Source organism: Nelusetta ayraudi, unplaced genomic scaffold (assembly GCF_046127955.1).
Source record: "Nelusetta ayraudi isolate G7.1 ecotype Tasmania unplaced genomic scaffold, CSIRO-AGI_Nayr_v1 ptg000048l, whole genome shotgun sequence".
NCBI classification, from domain to species: Eukaryota; Metazoa; Chordata; class Actinopteri; order Tetraodontiformes; family Monacanthidae; genus Nelusetta; species Nelusetta ayraudi.
The window spans coordinates 17,315,043-17,331,539 of NW_027466098.1; the positions used below are offsets into that span (position 1 = coordinate 17,315,043).

At 46.5% G+C, this 16,497-nt stretch overlaps 5 protein-coding genes across 10 annotated transcripts in view; all 5 read right to left on the bottom strand.

Annotated features, from left to right (window-relative positions):
* Nucleotides 1-1,275: 1,275 nt before the first annotated feature.
* LOC142895594 (claudin-8-like) lies at nt 1,276-2,929 on the bottom strand. The gene has a single exon (XM_076036775.1). The coding sequence runs from the start codon at nt 2,720-2,722 to the stop codon at nt 1,625-1,627; it is 1,098 nt and encodes a 365-aa protein (XP_075892890.1). The 5' UTR covers nt 2,723-2,929; the 3' UTR covers nt 1,276-1,624.
* A 368-nt stretch (nt 2,930-3,297) lies between these two features.
* cldn8.1 (claudin 8.1) lies at nt 3,298-5,891 on the bottom strand. The gene has a single exon (XM_076036778.1). It carries the CDS (start codon nt 5,067-5,069, stop codon nt 4,272-4,274), a length of 798 nt encoding a protein of 265 aa, XP_075892893.1. The 5' UTR covers nt 5,070-5,891; the 3' UTR covers nt 3,298-4,271.
* A 145-nt stretch (nt 5,892-6,036) lies between these two features.
* cldn8.2 (claudin 8.2) lies at nt 6,037-7,549 on the bottom strand. Its single transcript, XM_076036777.1, has one exon. The coding sequence runs from the start codon at nt 7,460-7,462 to the stop codon at nt 6,578-6,580; it is 885 nt and encodes a 294-aa protein (XP_075892892.1). The 5' UTR covers nt 7,463-7,549; the 3' UTR covers nt 6,037-6,577.
* Nucleotides 7,550-8,415: 866 nt separating this feature from the next.
* LOC142895597 (claudin-17-like) lies at nt 8,416-9,559 on the bottom strand. The gene has a single exon (XM_076036779.1). The coding sequence runs from the start codon at nt 9,420-9,422 to the stop codon at nt 8,736-8,738; it is 687 nt and encodes a 228-aa protein (XP_075892894.1). The 5' UTR covers nt 9,423-9,559; the 3' UTR covers nt 8,416-8,735.
* A 1,982-nt stretch (nt 9,560-11,541) lies between these two features.
* LOC142895598 (rho guanine nucleotide exchange factor TIAM1-like) overlaps nt 11,542-16,497 on the bottom strand; it is a 42,029-nt gene continuing 37,073 nt past the window's right edge. For 5 of the 6 annotated variants that reach the window (XM_076036781.1, XM_076036780.1, XM_076036784.1 and 2 more), the window contains exons 20-27: nt 15,547-15,726; nt 15,343-15,461; nt 15,142-15,250; nt 14,994-15,052; nt 14,780-14,885; nt 14,588-14,675; nt 14,293-14,465; nt 11,542-13,239 (exon numbers count right to left, since the gene is read on the bottom strand). In XM_076036781.1, coding sequence (XP_075892896.1) covers nt 12,722-13,239; nt 14,293-14,465; nt 14,588-14,675; nt 14,780-14,885; nt 14,994-15,052; nt 15,142-15,250; nt 15,343-15,461; nt 15,547-15,726 — 1,352 coding nt within the window. In that variant the 3' untranslated portion in view covers nt 11,542-12,721. The remainder of the gene's footprint in view (nt 13,240-14,292; nt 14,466-14,587; nt 14,676-14,779; nt 14,886-14,993; nt 15,053-15,141; nt 15,251-15,342; nt 15,462-15,546; nt 15,727-16,497) is intronic. The other variant, XM_076036785.1, reaches the window with a different exon arrangement.

The window sequence follows — 16,497 nt, forward strand, 5'->3', positions numbered from 1 at the left end:
GGCTGGCTGGACACAGCTGAGTCCTCTCCATACAGGCGCTCAATTGAGGGCACAGCCGAGCCACTAATCCGCAAACATGGATACGTCCTGCAGATTAACTTCAAATCTGGCAACATTCGACCCTGACAACGTCTTTGCTTTGGTACACCGAGGAATGATTAAATCTTTGCCCCAGTCCTGATGGAAACGCAAATCTAATCTTCAAACTGGTCTGTGATGCTTCCTTGAAGATTAACTTCCTCAAACTGTTTATCTGACATGGTCTCATAGTTAGATAAAAAAAAAAAAATGTGGTCATGTCACCATAACCCATTTTGTTGTTGTTTATTTTTTTCGTTTATTTTTCCTTGACGAGGCCTGTTTGGGGATGAGAGTTTCAAAGTTGTGCTCGTTGCTCTGTTGCATCAGTTGCTGAAGACGTTGCGAGCAGGATCCAAAGCGGGAGAAAAGCACGTGGACTATTGAGACACTTGCAGTAATTTGATTATTTCAGGATTAAATGAAAATAGAGCATCTTAGCTGGGGGGTAATTGTTGACTTGCACGTCACCAAATCAGGTTAGTCTGCATGTGTTTCTTTGATTATTGTTTGGGTTTGTTTTGTTTTTTTTCAGAGAACAATTTAAAGTCCCTTCCAGTGAAAGAAAATATTGGAAATATTGGGTTAATTATACCTACATTTTCATAAAAGGTTATGGCGAACTTGCTCAGTAGCTTGTAATTTTATTGTTTACAATAAAGCACATTTCTTGTTGCAATGATCTAAGAAGTCAGGGTAATAAACTGCTTGTATCGCCACCGGTTTATAATGTTAATTGCTTATAATAAAAGCCAATGTTTTATTATGGACAAATTTTATTATTTCTTTTCCTTTTATGTTATTGCCTTGATGTACGGCTATTACGCTTCTTTTGCTATGACTTGGTTATGGGAAGAGTGGAAGACATGCATCACGTACTTTGGTGTCACCTAGTGGTGAGTTATGAGACTCATCTTGTGCACCATCAGCAGTTTTACAGTTTATATTAGAAATGAAGAATATCTGCTTTTGAAGATGAGGGCTGCTGCTGTAAATTTATTCTAAAAATCTGAATTTTGTAAAGTCACACATATATAATTTCCAAATTCCTAACCTGGTATCTTAGGACAGGGGTTCCAAAAGTTTTTCAGAAACTTTTTCCCACCCCCAACCCCTCACACACACACACACACACACACACACACACACACACACACACACTTTGAAAACCACTGCCTCAAAAGATATTGTGCCAGCTTCTCTTTTACTCTGTTTATTAAACACTTATTGGACATTAACAAAAACGACAGATGACCACAAAGACATACTTATTCCTAGTCTACTGTCCTAATAAAAAACAAGTTATTTGAACATTTCATTTCTAGAGAGGTAGGCTGACGCTGGAGCCTCATCAAAACAACACTAAGCTTATTTACACATTGAAAGACAACTTTGCTCATACAAGTAAAATAAGGCAAAATGCGAGTAATGTGATCATTACATTTTTTTTTTTTTTAATTAAACTAAACCCTCATTAAGTTAGTACATTATTCCAACCATAACAGCAGAGTTTGCCTCTGTGCAAAGCTACAACAACACGCTTTCCTCATATGTAGACGCCTCTGCTGCTGCTGCTGTTGCTGTGCGACGCTGGCTGAACACGTGATTCTTTATATGTGACGAAAACAGGCGTGTGTGGAACTGGGTGAAAGCTGGACTGGAACGATGCCGTCTGGTTGCCGGTGTTGGCCAGCGAATAGGGGTCGCTGTTCTGGCTGATGTACAACGAGTTTCCGGGCGTATAAAGACTCCCGACGTGGTCGGAGCCCCGGGCGGAGGAACGGTGAGCGATGCTGCCCGGGTGTAACAGGGACACGTTCCCGGGCACGCTGTGGTTGTAGACGACGGGAGGGTTGAACATCGCCGCGTGGAGTGGCAAAGTGTGGTGGGCGCCTTGCAGCGGCGCCACAACTTGGGGGCCGACTGGCCCGTAGTTTTGGACAGAGGGCTGTACCTGGGAGCCCAGGCTGGAGAGCGTCGACAGGGGATGGTACCTCATGAGGTCTGGCCTGCTGGTCGCCTGCTTGTAACTCAGCAAGTTGGCTGCCGGATGGTAAACATCAAACGAGCCTTTGTTCGACGGCGTTCGGCGGCAGAGGAACAACATGGCCGAGGCGAAGAGGAAGGCGCCCGTCACCCAGCCGATGTATAGAGCCTCGCCCAGCTCCCGCCTCTGGGCGTCGATCAGCAGGGGATTGTAAAAGTCCCTGATGATCACATGGCCCGTCCATGACACTGGGATGAAGACGCAGATGCTAGCCCCCAGCTGCATGCCGCCAGCAACCAGCAGGAAAATGGTCTTGGCCCGGTCATTGCTCCGAAAACAGGAGACGCAGCGCATTCCCGCCAAACCCACAAGGAGCCCGAGCCCAGACAGAGCCACCGAGCAGCACATCAGGCCCCTGGCCGCCTGCAGCTCTGGGGGCAGGAACAGCAGGGAGTCGTACACCTTGCACTGCATCCGGATGTTGGCCTGCCGGTAGCAGTTCATCCACAGGCCCTCCCAGCGCGTCTCCATCACAATGATGTTCTCCCCGATGAAAGCAGTCACCTTCCACATGGGCATCCCCGTGGTGGCCGCCGCCCCGATCAGTCCAATCAGTCCCACGCACATTGCAGCTATCTCGGACGCAGGGTGAGCCATCTCGCAGAGGAGACGTGGTCCCCCAGGATCTGACTTTGAAAAAACACTTTGAAAAGTCCGAACGACTTAGGTGAGAATCCAAGAATCTCCTCAGAGACGTGTGTAACACAGCCAGAAGTTGCCCATCTAGTGTCGATTGTACACAGGAATTGGTGCTTTGTTATGGGAAATATGCTCTGTGGCCTCCTGGTTGGCTGAGAGTGATGAGGGCAAAGGAGAGCTCAGCTTGTTTTGTGTTTTTAGTTCCCACGTACATGGTGGTGTACCTGTGACATCGGCTTCTCCTGCAGTAAACTCTCAGAAAAGGGGGGAGGTGGGGAGGACACTGTCAAGACTAAAAGTGATTTTCTTTTTGAAGAAGAAGAAGAAGGAGAAGGAGGAGGAGGAGAAGGAGGAGTAGTTTATTCAATAGTGACCAAAAAACCTGCAGTACTTCAGTTCTCCACAGGAGAGTATACATGAGCTCCATGTGGATGCAACCTGACACACTGGGAACCATACTGACATACACCCCATACTGACAGTACTTGTTTTCCGCTTTGGCGACAATAAAAGGAGACACCTCAGTAAATCTTGAGAAACATGTTTTTGTTATTGTTAATTTATTAGATTTCTTGATTTAAAAAAGACTTATGAAACACACATGTACATACATACAGACACATACATTTCCTTCCTTCATTATTTACACTCTCCATGGCAAATTCATTATTATTTTTCATTGAAATCCTGCTCTGATCATTTTAAATAACCACATGCGTAGCTGCTGAACAATGAATCGGCAGCCTGTTGCACATGACAAAAAGGGGAGCTTTCTGGGTCACCATTCAAAGTGACTTGCAAATTGAGATCATGTGACCACTCGGTCTCTGCAGTAACTCCGGTTAGGCTTCCACCCCTTTAGCAAGCAACGGCTGAACCTGCATCTTCTGTTTACTCAGCCAGTTCTTCCGCTCCTTCAGTGTCTCGCAGCTCCAGGGGATCACAGCAAACAATGACGCAGTTGTTTTAAGCACACACACGAAATGTTTTTGCGTTTTAGACGCAAAGTGTGTGTGATAGCATTCAGTGCCTCGGGGGTACACCTTTAGACTTCATTAGTCTTGAATGTGATGGGATAAATATGTGAGAACTGGGAAACAACTGGGAGAAACTAACCTGAAACATACAAGGACTATGGATTTCACCACTTTGACTGCGAAAAAGCATCAAAGTTTACAGAAACGAGGCAACAACAAATGTGTTAAATGGTTCAGTCTTACATGTCAACAATGAAAGAGAAATGTTGCATTTTGCAAAACACATGGGATATTAATTACAACATAAACACACACAACTGACAGGTAAAAAAATGAAGTCATCCATATAAAATAAACAGAATTAAACAACACACATACTATATATTGTGCCTTACACAGTTTAGTTGCTTAACATCTACCATTTAACATCTACTGCATATAAACACATATACTGTATCTGCAAAAACAATATAAGTTTTTGTGGAAATGTTATTTTTTTGCGTTTGGCGATCACTGTGTCAGCTCAGTGCTCAGAGATAAGCCACCCCACTGCGTACTGACGGGTACCTGGACTGGTAGCTGTAGTTGGTGGACGGATGCCTCGACAGGATGGGCTGAAGCTGCGGCTGAGTTTGGGGAATCATCACCAGCTGTTGAGGCTGCAGCGGCTGCAGCGGCTGCAGCGACTGCAGCGACTGCGGAGGGTACGCCGTGTAGTTGGAGTTCCTCGCGTAGACGTAGCTCTCGGAGCCCTTGCCTTCGGACTGAATGTTGCAGCAGAAGAACATGCAGCCTCCGGCGAACAAGAAGGCGGACGACACCCAGCCGATGTAGAGAGCCTCGCCGAGCTCCCTCCGCTGGGCGTCGATCAGCAGGGGGTTGTAGAAGTCCCGGATGATGGCGTGACCCGTCCAGGACACGGGGATGAGCACGGCGAGGCAGGCCATCAGGATCATGCAGCCTGCGATGATGAGGATCATTCGCTTTGCCCGACTGTTGTTCTGGATGCACGACGTGCACTGCAGCCCCAGCAGGCTGATCAGCACTCCAAGACCGGCCAGGGCCAGAGCGCAACACATGAGTCCCCGAGCCGCCTGGAGGTCCGGCGACAGGGCCAGCAGAGAGTCGTACACCTTGCACTGCATCCTGATGTTGGCCTGACGGAAGCAGTTCATCCACAGGCCCTCGTAGCGGGTCTCAAAGACGATGATGTTCTCCCCAATGAAGGCTGTGACCCTCCACATGGGCATCCCGGTGCTGGCCGCAGTCCCGATCAGTCCGATGATGGTCAGGAGAAGAGCCACTATCTCCAGCGCCGAGTTGGCCATTGTGTACCCGTCCTAAGCTTCCCAGGGCATTCACACAATACCAGGAAACACTAGAGGCCCTCCACTGAGTGGCTTTGCATCCCTGTGGAATAGGAGCAGGAGGAGGAGCAGGTAGATGCTCAGCTCCCTGAGGACAGGACGGTGGGAGGTACCACTTGTTGCTATGGGCCAAATCCCCCAGGGCCATTTATTCTTTGTAGACATAACACAGGAGCAGTTGTTACCTTCCTCTGTGTTTATTCAGAAGTTCATATTACTGCTCCCACATTTCAGATGAACTTTTTTTCTTTAAAACATTATTATTAGTACTCCATTAACAACCAGGCAATTTTAAAAGGTTACCAATGTGCTTCACATCCAGTTAATATGTTTCAAACGCTGACTATCCAGTCGTCCTACGTACGTATGTGTGTGTGTGTGTGTGTGAGTGTGTGTGTGTGTGCGTTCAAGTGCAAGTGATGGTGTTTCTGTTTTTGTAATAGTAATAATAATAATGTTTGCTTTAGCCATATTGTGGTTAAAGTTGTGTTACACAACAAAAGAGTGGGAAATAAATAGAAATCTATGAAAGTCCTCACAAAAGAAAGCTTTGCAAATAAATGTGTGTGTGTGTGTGTGCGCGCACGCATGTGTGTTTGTGTGTTTGAGGGTGTAGCCTGCGTAGCCAGGTGTCACTATCAGTGTTGAATTTCTAGTCTGTGTTGAGGAAGAAGAATGCAGTCGTTACAGCTCGGGATTGGTTGACAAAAAACCCTCTGACTGTTTTTTCCCAGGTTTTCTTTTTTTTTTTTTATTGTCAGTGGATCTTTGTGAACATTCCAGTTTAACCAGTTTTGGCAGATTACCTTCAACAACAATGGGAACAACCTCACTCAACAACATGTCTTTCTATTGACGCAAACATGAAACGGAAGCAGTTTCAAACATTCAAATCCAAAGCAAACTGGGAATCACACTGGAGGAACTATTAATGGCTCTCATGATTGATCTTTTTTATTGTACAAATAAAATATTTTAAAACATCAAGGCAAATAAATAATGAAAGTCCTTTCATCAGTTTTATACCTCTTTGTAGCATTCGTTTGACTTTCACGTGTACTGTAGGCGAGTCTTTTTGAAAAAGTATCTACATTTTTAAGAAAAACAACAAAAAAAAAAGGTTTGGAGGTATACTGTCTAAAAAAAAAAGGACAATTACATGCCTTTTCTCAAAGTGCATGAGAGCAGATGGCTATTCTAACTTAACATATAGTTTGAAGTGGAGATCAAAATCAGAATCTGCCAACAATTGAATTTGAATCGAGCACACGTGAGCAAAAAACACATTCATTCTGGAAAAGTCTGTCAAACACAACAGTACTGCAACGCTGTTTGCTCTCTTTGAGACAATAACAAAGGGGCTTAGCCATTTTCAGGGCCGTGCCTCTGATTACAGTACACAGATAATTCTCTTGACAACTCATATATACAAAAGGACAGGCAATAAAGTCCCTGCAAGATTCCACTCTCTAGTACTGACTTGGCGTGTACGCCACCGATCCCGGCGGCGGCGCTGAGTATGCGGGCTGGTAGGAGTACGCCGGCTGGTATGTGTATGGCTGGTTTGTGTACGCAGGTTGGTAGATGTTTCCCGCGGGGTTGTATACAATCCTCTCGTCTGGCTCCTGGGTGCGGGGAGCGTGACGGCAAAGCAGGATGACTCCGGCTGTGAAGAGCAAGGCCGAGGTCACCCAGCCGATGTAGAGGGCCTCGCCGAGCTCCCTGCGCTGGGCGTCGATCAGCAGGGGGTTGTAGAAGTCCCGGATGATGACGTGGCCTGTCCAGGAGACGGGGATCAGGGTGGTGACGCAGGCCATCAGGAAGAGGCAGCCGCCGGTCACCAGGACGATATGCTTGGTACGAGCCCGGTGGTCGACCACCTTGGTGCACTTCATCCCCACCGCCGAGACGATGAGGGCGAAACAGGACAGGGCCACCGAGCTGCACATCAGACCCCTGGAGGCCTGGAGCTCCGGCGGCAGGAACAGCAGAGAGTCGTACACCTTGCACTGCATCCTGATGTTGGCTTGTCTGTAGCAGTTCATCCACAGGCCCTCCCAGCGGGTCTCCATGACGATGATGTTCTCCTCGATGAAGGCCGTGACCTTCCACATGGGCAGGCCCGTGGTGGCCGCCACGCCGATCAGCCCGATGAACCCGATGACGAGCGCCACCACCTCGCAGCAGATGGCCTCCCGACGGTCCTTCTTCTCAATCCTCTTCTTCTCCTCGTAGACAGACTCCTGGTAGTCGCTGTAGGCCTGGGCCTGCTTCTCGTCGTAGTACGAGCCCAGGTAAGTTTGAGGCGGCTTGGTGTAGCCGCTGTAGCCGCTGTAGGCTGTGTAGGAGGCCATTGCGGCGGGGGAGCAATGGACTAAGCCAAAGACAGGACTTTGGCTGCTCTCTCTCAGCCAAAGGAAGGAATCTGAGCGGAAGGTCGAGTTGAGGTACTTATACACAGAGCAAAACATGCCAGTGATGCAATGCCACCTTACTGGTCGGGCGGCTTTATGACCAGCGAAATGGGGACACGCCAAAGAGTGCCTCATCTTTTGAAAGTAAACGCAGCAGCCATGAATAACAATTGATCCTTTGTTTGTGTGAGAACTGTGAGTATTGAGCCACTTCATCAAAAATAAATCCAATCACTCTCACAGATGTTGACTTTCACCATCTCTGATTAGCCAAGGAACATTTGCAGATGTTTCTGGTCCTTTGTAAAAGTCTGTTCTGATATCTACAGGATGTAATCTAGACAGAAAATGGGACAGATGGAAATAAGGCTGAAAATAAATGAATTACAAATGTCACAAATGAGTAACATTTGTAACTTCCCATTACTCAAGCGCCTACTTGAAGTTTTGGATTCTCTGTATTAGACAATGCAATTAAAATAATGTTCTGATTATTTTTGAAAAGGTCCCTCTTTTCTGGCAGGAGTCGTGCTCAATTATCAAGGATTTGAAATGTGTTGCTTTGTTGAACTAAAGGCTGATGGGCTCATCACTGAAGCCTAAAGTGTCTGGTTCTTTCAATGTAAGCGGAGCTGATAAAAGGGTGTTAAGAACAGAAACCTGAGCATGGCTGGTTTCAGTGTGACAGAGTATTGTCTGTCTGCCAGACACTGTCATGGCAGTGAGTTAAGTTGTGCAAAGAACTCATGTGCATTTGTTTTCAAGCTGCTGCTACTTTGCTGCATTTAGTTGTCGATAAATAAAAGGTAGAACAGACATTATTCGTTGATACTTCCTTTAGTTGGTTTTGATCAGGCAGTTATATACAAATAAGGTGCGTCCAGCTGCAAAAAAGGGGTTGCATAAAAGTATTTTATTGATAATTCCATTCACAAATCAGTGAGGTGACAAATTATTGATAACTTACAAGTCACAGGTGTGGAGGCAGAAGCAGGTATTTTGAGTGTATTTGCACAAAACAGATGTTTGATTCAACACATTGATTCAAGAGTTGTTTTGATTTAAACACAATTCAATTAGTCAGTGCGGCTATCAATTTTTAACATCATCGATAGGAAAGTTAATTCAGAATCAATCAAAATATCAAGTTCAATAAATTAAGATTTGAAGTTTATATGCATCATGTCAAGGTGTTGCTGTTCACATGTCCTCTTCACACGTATTCATGGTGTTTATGAGAACCGGATGGCGTCCGGTTCAAGCCCACGCTGGCTTCCTTGAAGCTCATCGGTGCCATCACATAGTCGTCGACATACGCCCTCTCCTCTTTGGATGTCCGTCTGTTGTAGCTCAACCACAAGAGGATCCCAGTGATCAAAAGAACCCCAGAAGTGGCCCAGCCAACAAAGAGGGCGGCCCCCAGCTCCCGCTTCTTGGAATCTATAACCGCTGGGTTGTAGAAGTTTCTGATGATCGTATGTCCCACCCAGCTGACGGGTATCAGCGTGGTCAGACAGGACAGCAGAAACAAGCTGGCCGCCGAGGCTATGGTGATGTTCTTGTCTTTGACATTGTCGTCACAGCAGCTGCTCTTCCTGGTCCCACATCCTGCGACAAAGAGGGCGACGGCCACCAGGACAATGGAGACGCACATGAGGCCCCTGGCCGCCTGCAGCTCGGCCGGCAGGATGAGCAGCGAGTCGTAGACCTTGCACTGCATCCTGACGTCAGCCTGTCTGATGCAGTTCATCCACAAACCCTGCCACAGCTCCTCCATGACGATGAGGTTGGCGCCGATGAAGGCAGAGACCTTCCACATGGGCATGGCAGTGGCGGCCACGGTCCCAAACAGGCCGACGAACCCGAGCACCAGGGCCAAGACCTCCAACTTCGCCTTCATGGTCGAGAGACAAGCGCAGCAGCGTCCTTCATCCGTCGTCCAAAGACACAAGTGCTAATTCGGTCACGTCGAGTCCCAGGAAAGCTGTGATATGTCATCCGACTGGTTGGCGTTGACCTCCGCTCCAATCGGTGAATCTTGTGCAATGATGACAATGAAAAGATTTTATGTTTTGTTTTGACACGTGTGAAGCAAAATGTGTTTCTTCACAACCAGCTAGTGAAGAAACGTAGTGATGTTTTGAACAAGTTTACACAACCAAGCCTAAAATCTTCAAATCAGTAAGTGTAATACCAAACTCTTGCTCACTTAAAACACTAGTTTTGTGATGAAAGATTAATTAAAAAATCCGCTCATCTTTTACTGTGTAGTGTCACAATACTGTCAAATTGAGTTTAAAAACACACTTTCAAAACACTGAAATGATGGTGTTACGTGTGTAAGCTCCTGAACATCACATGATTCACTTCCGCACTCTTCTTTATGATAACTAACCAGGTGAACGGCCTTTGCCGAGAGATTCGGGAGGAAACGCTCCCTAACAAGCAGCCACTCCTACAGTAAAACTTCAGCTCGTCAAGCAAAGACACAAGCCTCCTCCTGACAGGAGAGAGACACGTAGCAGGAGGGGTTTCTGAACAGGAACAGAAACTCGACAGCCCGTCAAACGGGTTTTTCTTTTCCAGTGATACCATCTTCACGTGCTCAGCCGCTTTGAAAGGAAAACACAGTGGCTGGTCACAGCAGTGCACTCAGACACGACACCCACTCATGATGTCCTTGCTGCCAATGTTCTGGACACTAGCGAGAAGTGGATTGCATCAATAATATGGCATTACATTGAAACAAAAAAAAAAACACAAAAACAAAACGACGGGAAGGTGATATTTAATTGAGGGGGAAACATACATCTCCTGCAGAACAGGAGCGCCCCCTGCTGGACTGAAAAGTAGTCATTTTTATTCTCAGTATCTGCAGTGTCTTGTCTTTGCAACATCCAGCTATTTAATCTGAAGGGGCAGCAGAGCTTTGTATGCTCGGACTGTGATTGACAACGTGCGTGTCGTGGGTGGAAGGAGGATGTCAGATGTTCACTGAGATAAGAGACTTAAAAAGAAGGGGGGGGGGGGGCATAAATCGGTGTGAGGACCCCACATTCTTGGGAAGATGCAATAACAGTGTTGCAGCTAAACTGTTAAACTGTTACCAACTATGATGCAAAGATTTAAATGTGGCAGTCATTAGAATGTATGCGACTATTTAGGTTATTTTTACTTAAACGTGTTGCCAGAGGCCAGAGCGCGTGGCAAACGATAACACAGAATATAGACAGAAGATAACAAAGAAGCTTCACAGTTTTTACGAGCCAAGAATCTGATTTTTCACATTTCTTCTTCTTCATGATCCACATACTTTTCTTTTTTTTAAAAAAAAAAAAAAAAAGAAAAAAAGCTTTCTGATGAAGAATAAATGTAAAAAACAAAATAATTGGCTTTTGGAGGTTTGCCCTGGCCACAGGTGTTCGGCTGCACAGGCAGGCTGCAAGCAGAATGAGAGAGTGGGTGACACTTCCTACTAAGCACATGACCATATATGGCAGCAACGGGAAGAGAGGCATTTGGTAGGGAGGCTCAAGAACTGGAAGGTTTCTTGGTAAATAACACAATACAAACATTTCAATGTGATAAAGTTGCTCGGGCTACCAGAACTGTTAGCACCTCATTATTATTGCCAGTCTGTAAAAGTTGTTTGTTTTGGTTTCAACGCCCTCATTCACTCAAGGCTTCATTTTCAGTACTTGGCCACTACGAATAACAAAGGATGGCATCAATACTCAAATTAGCGGGAACCTCGTGTGTGCCGTTTTGTTTGGTGTGGGTTGACTGTGAGTCAAGGACTTCAATTGATGCCAGCGACTGAACCGGCGTGTCGTCAGAAAATTCACAAAATCATTTCCCTCTAGTTGCCACAGATGCGTCTCCGAGTTCAACCAAAGCACCTCCGTTATCATGCATTTGATCACGTTCCCTTGTTTAAACCATACTGACACATTCTTTTACTGTAGTTGAATATAGGCTCGCGGAAATCATCACGACAGAATGGTGCTTTGAGTTAAAAGTAGGAAACCATTGTATTTATTAGGATATCAATACATTTGTCTATGTACATACAGTAATAAAAATGCAGTCTTAGTAGCACAATGAGTTCACAAGTATGACGTCTTTCCTATTTAAAGTCTTGATTGCTGGAGCATATTTTGGACTCTCTTAGCGAAAAAATATCTTTTCCTTTTTGCTAGCAACTTAATTTACATATGTAATAAATAAAGGAAAAACATTACTTTGTAATCCATTACCAGTGAACAATCTTTTGGAAACACATCATACAGTTTTAAATAGCTAATGTGCAAATTCTCTACAAGAGTGTGCACACAGTGTGGAGAAATACATGTAAAACTGCGTATTCGTTACATGACAATACTGAAGAATAAAAAGAGGAAGCAACCGAAAAAAAAAAGTAAGTTTCACAGTCAACGTATACGAGGGAAAAAAAGTTCAAGTAAAACAGGATAATAGTTAAGTTAAAACAAAAGTCATTCCCCCGTGGCTTATGGGGCTATTTCATAGTTTCTCTATTAAAATGTAACAACCAAAATATATTCAGAAGCTAAAATGTCTGTTAAAGGCAAACCAAAAAACAAAACCCCCCGCAATTCCTAAAACACATCAGTGTATATTCATGTGAAAATGTACGAGTACAGGAAGCTATGCAAGACAAGGCCGTCCTCCGCGTTTACTTATAGCCTATAACTTTAAGGACAAATAATACGCAGCCCTTAACTATGATCATTATATCTCTGAGTTACACAGACGAAAAAAAAAAAAAAAAAAAAAAAAAAAAAATCAAATATTTATGCTCTCGCGATTCCCCAGATTTGGCAACAGCAGGCAGAACTCTCCGACGCTGCCGAAATGTGCAAACCATGCCAACCGGAGCGACTGATTCCATGTCGTGATTGTACCGTTAAGTTCACGTCTCAAAAGCTTTTGGTTGTGGTCAACGCGCCACTCGAGACGCAGACCCAACCTCCTCCCTGCTCTGGATCCCTGTATTGCTCCAGTTGTGACGACGGAAACCCTGTGCCAAAAAAACCCAGCGGAAGGAAGAAGGTGAGGAAGAACGCACGACGTCTTCTAACTAGGTGTGCAATACGTTCAATGCCCATGCATTGATTGTGTGAAGAGTCACGACTTTAGTTTTGATGTTGAAGCCGGGCGGGATGATCTGTGCGTCTGCCTCTACATGCTGTCGCCCGGGGACGGACAGGACTGCCCCCTGCGGACCCAGACCTCCGCCGTGTCCTCGTCCTCCCCGTTCTTCCCCTCGCGCGGGGACGGCTTCGCGTCCTCCTCGGGCGAGACGAGGCTCTCGCTCTCCTCCGTCTCCTCGCTGGCCAGGGACAGGGCGGTGATGCGGGCTTCCAGGTCCGCCTCGACGGCCCGCCCCCTGAGCGCGGCGGCGGCGGCGGCGGCGGCGTCGTCCTCGTCGCTGACGATGTCCGTCTCCTTCAGCTCGTCCTGGTCTTCGTACTCGTCCAGGTCGAACTGCTCCTCCACCCAGCGGTCTGTGTCGCCCGCCAGCAGCTCGGGCTGCTGCCCGCCGTCCCCGTCCCCGTCGCCACGGCCGCCGTCGTCGCCGGGCTTGTCGACGGGGGCGAGCTCCTGCTCCGGCTCGCCGTCGAAGACGATGTCCGTGTCAATGGTGAAGCGGTTGCGGACCAGCTTCCTCCTGCCGAGGGTCCTCGTCGGGGCGGACGCTGCAAACGGAAGCAAAGAGGGAGATTTTGCTTAAAAACTTCAATGAATAAAAGTTAAAAAGTTAAATGAATAAAACATTAGCAAACGTTAGGTTTGTTCAACATGCAGTAGTTCCCATTAGAATGAATATGGATAATAATGCAAATTGTGGCAAATGAAAATTCAGTACAAACCAGACAAAATCCAACAAGACAAAAAGATCTTTTTTGTTGACATTGTTGGCATTTGTCATGCAGCGCAAACTAGTGAGCTGTGATACAGTGTAATAACAGTGTTATAATATTTCTCTCTGTGAAACCACTGTTTGCCACATTCATTCATTGACTATTTAACAGTCGACTGATTATTCTTCCATACTGCTAAATTTGCACTGTTTATAACCGTGTGCTTAGCCTGTTCTATTATTTGATTTGATTTGATTTTAGTTATTGCATGCATCTATTTTATTTGCACTTTGTACAGAATCGTGTTAGTTGAATGGAGCACTGCATACAAACATCTACTTCAAATAGCCAGTGGTGACATTTCCGTGGGATGGATCTAGATGCAAATTCTCACTGTACAAGTCTATAGTTATAACATTAAAAGTAACAAGAAAAGTAGATCTGGTCTGTCTGGTCTGTCCTTTTCTCGTTTCCTGTTGCCAGGAAAACAAAAACCCCTCCGCACGTCAGGCAGAAATTCTTCTGCTTTCAGATGACATGCAGCTTCTGGTACTTTCGTTCCACCACAAGGTCCGACTGGGTCGGAGCGCAAATAGTTTCAGTTTCCTTGTGGGTCGCTTACAGCAACTAAAAATAATCGACAGTTTTTGGCCTTTCATCTTATTGACAAAAACTGGTGTAATGAGCTACAAATGACTTGGAAAAGTGTAAAAAAACAAAAACTGTTACTCTTTGGCCACAGTTGAAAACAGTATCTATCCGCTGCTACAAGTACTTTTACTTCGCACTCACGCCGGCAGATTTCTCTGGAGGTTTCCCTGGACCCAAACTGAGAAACGGGGCCATGTGGCCGCTGCAGGGTGAATGCAGCCGCAGACTGGAACTCACCTGCTCTATTTATGCAGGGACGGGCTCCCTTCAGGGCGCAGAGGCGCTTGCCTCCGAAGGGCACGTACTGCTGGTTGAGGGGTAAACTCTCTGTTTTGAGGAGCTGCCGGCGGTGCTTCTCCCTCAGGATGGAGTGGATGGTCTTCAGGAAGTCCTTTCTGCTCTCTGGCGAGCTGGGAGAGATAAGACAGGGAGGGAGAACAAGAGAGGGATATTTTTAGCTCGTCACTCCGTAGATAACGTCAGGCGGCGGCGGATTCGTCCGTCTTCCAGAGGAAATTCCGTTAAGGCTCACCTGCAGCACAGCTGGAAGGTCCTCTCCGGCCGCCCCTCCGACTCCGACTTGGTGTGGACGATCTCGCACACGGAGGAGCCCTCGCCTTCTGAGGTGGGGGAGGGGTAGAAATTCAAAACTTGCCATATCCATTCAAGCCACTTTATTAGAGCCACTTTACACACAAGACGATAGAACACCAGCTTCAAGTACCTGCATTGGCCAAAGCTCTGACTTGAAGGGCATCGGTTGGAGTCATGTGACGGAAGCGGAACGGGTCTTTCTCCTCCGCAGACATGGAGACCCGGTGGGAGCCGCCCTGCGACCAGGACAGGAGGAAACAAGCGGACCAGATTAATCTCTGATTAATCTTTGAACGCTGAGAAATGGCACCCGAGCAGAGCATTGTTCGTCTTGGACAACCTACCATCTTCTTTTTCTGCTTGGATCCATCCTTGCACACAAACACCACGGCCGTTTTAAACACTGCAAAAGCACCAAGACAAACACGGATGAGTTATCGCTGTGACTCACAAGCGTCTGTCATGTCACTATAAAGCGAACTAGCGACATACCAAATGCCGCTAGCTGCGGCTCCTTCTTCCATTTCCCCAAGGACGCAGGAGGGTTGAGCCAGGTCACGCTGGTGTGGAGCAGCAGGTCGCCCATCGACAGGTCGGCAACCTGGACGGGAAAAACGCGCGAGTCAGTCACTCACACTGCAGGTCTCGGACTTTTAATGACACCGTGGGAGGCTCTTCTCCTCTGACACGCACCTCTTTCTTTTCGCCACTTTGCTCGATGATGAGCTGGTCGAAGACGGCGCCGAACTCCTCGTGGATCTTCTGCATCTCGTTGATGTGGCTGGCGACTTTGTTCATGGCTTTCATTGCAACTGCAGAAAAGGCAGCAAAGGTTAAAAGTCAGCAGGTCGCCGGAGAATTGTTCCACCTTAGGTTAGCCTCGTGTCCGGGTCTCACCGTCCAGGTGATAGTGTTCTTCGCTGTCTGGGTCTGTGAGTGAGTAGAGTTCTCTGAGCAGGAGGGGATACTTGAGAACCCTCTGGATGGGTTTGATCAGGTACGACTCCAGGGTGTAGGAGTGCTGCTGCTTGGGGTTGCGCTCGTCCAAGAAGGCTTTGAAGGCTGGATCGTTTTTGGCTGAAATGACCGACAAAGAAATTGTGTTTATTATCATGTGACCCATTCACTGGTATTGAGTTTGAGTAATTCTAATTTAGCAGGCCAAAGAACCAATTACGTCTGATCACAAGTGTCCATCTGCTAAAGAACCAATTCAAGTATAAGACAGCGAGCAGAGCTAGCTACAGCGCTAGCTAACCACTATGTGTTTTACTGCTGCTAGCAAACGCTAGTCCATGCATAAACATCTTTATTGGTGTCAATGGGTAACAGTAAAAATTGTATTTGTGCCTCTTTCTGATGAACGACACCACTGCCACAGCTGCACTAGTCTTTAGCATTAGCTAGGCTAGCAGTCGCTTCCTGTTTTATTTTTGTTGCTGTTCTTCTGGTGCTTCTTACGGCAGCGTGAAGCAGTTGCTCCCTGTTTTTCTCACATGGCAACAGACTCCAATGTGATCTTGAGGCCAACCAAAAACTGAAACGCCGACAAGTGTTTTAATTTTAGCAGTGGAGCTGCTGTGCAAGGTTAGACCGATACCCAGGCGGCCGTAGATAAAACAAGGCTGATATTGTGACTTGCAACACTGGCCAAGTTTTAGTGGCTTCGTCCTCTGTATAATTAACTGCCACCACCTCATTCATCACCCAATGTATTTTCTTCAACACAGAGCTTTTAAACCTGTTACACAATGGCTATGCTGTTATATCACAGCAACACCAACCCAAGCTTAGAACGCCTCTTAAATAGCTAAGTTTGGGTCATTTCAGTACAAACAAAGCCATTAA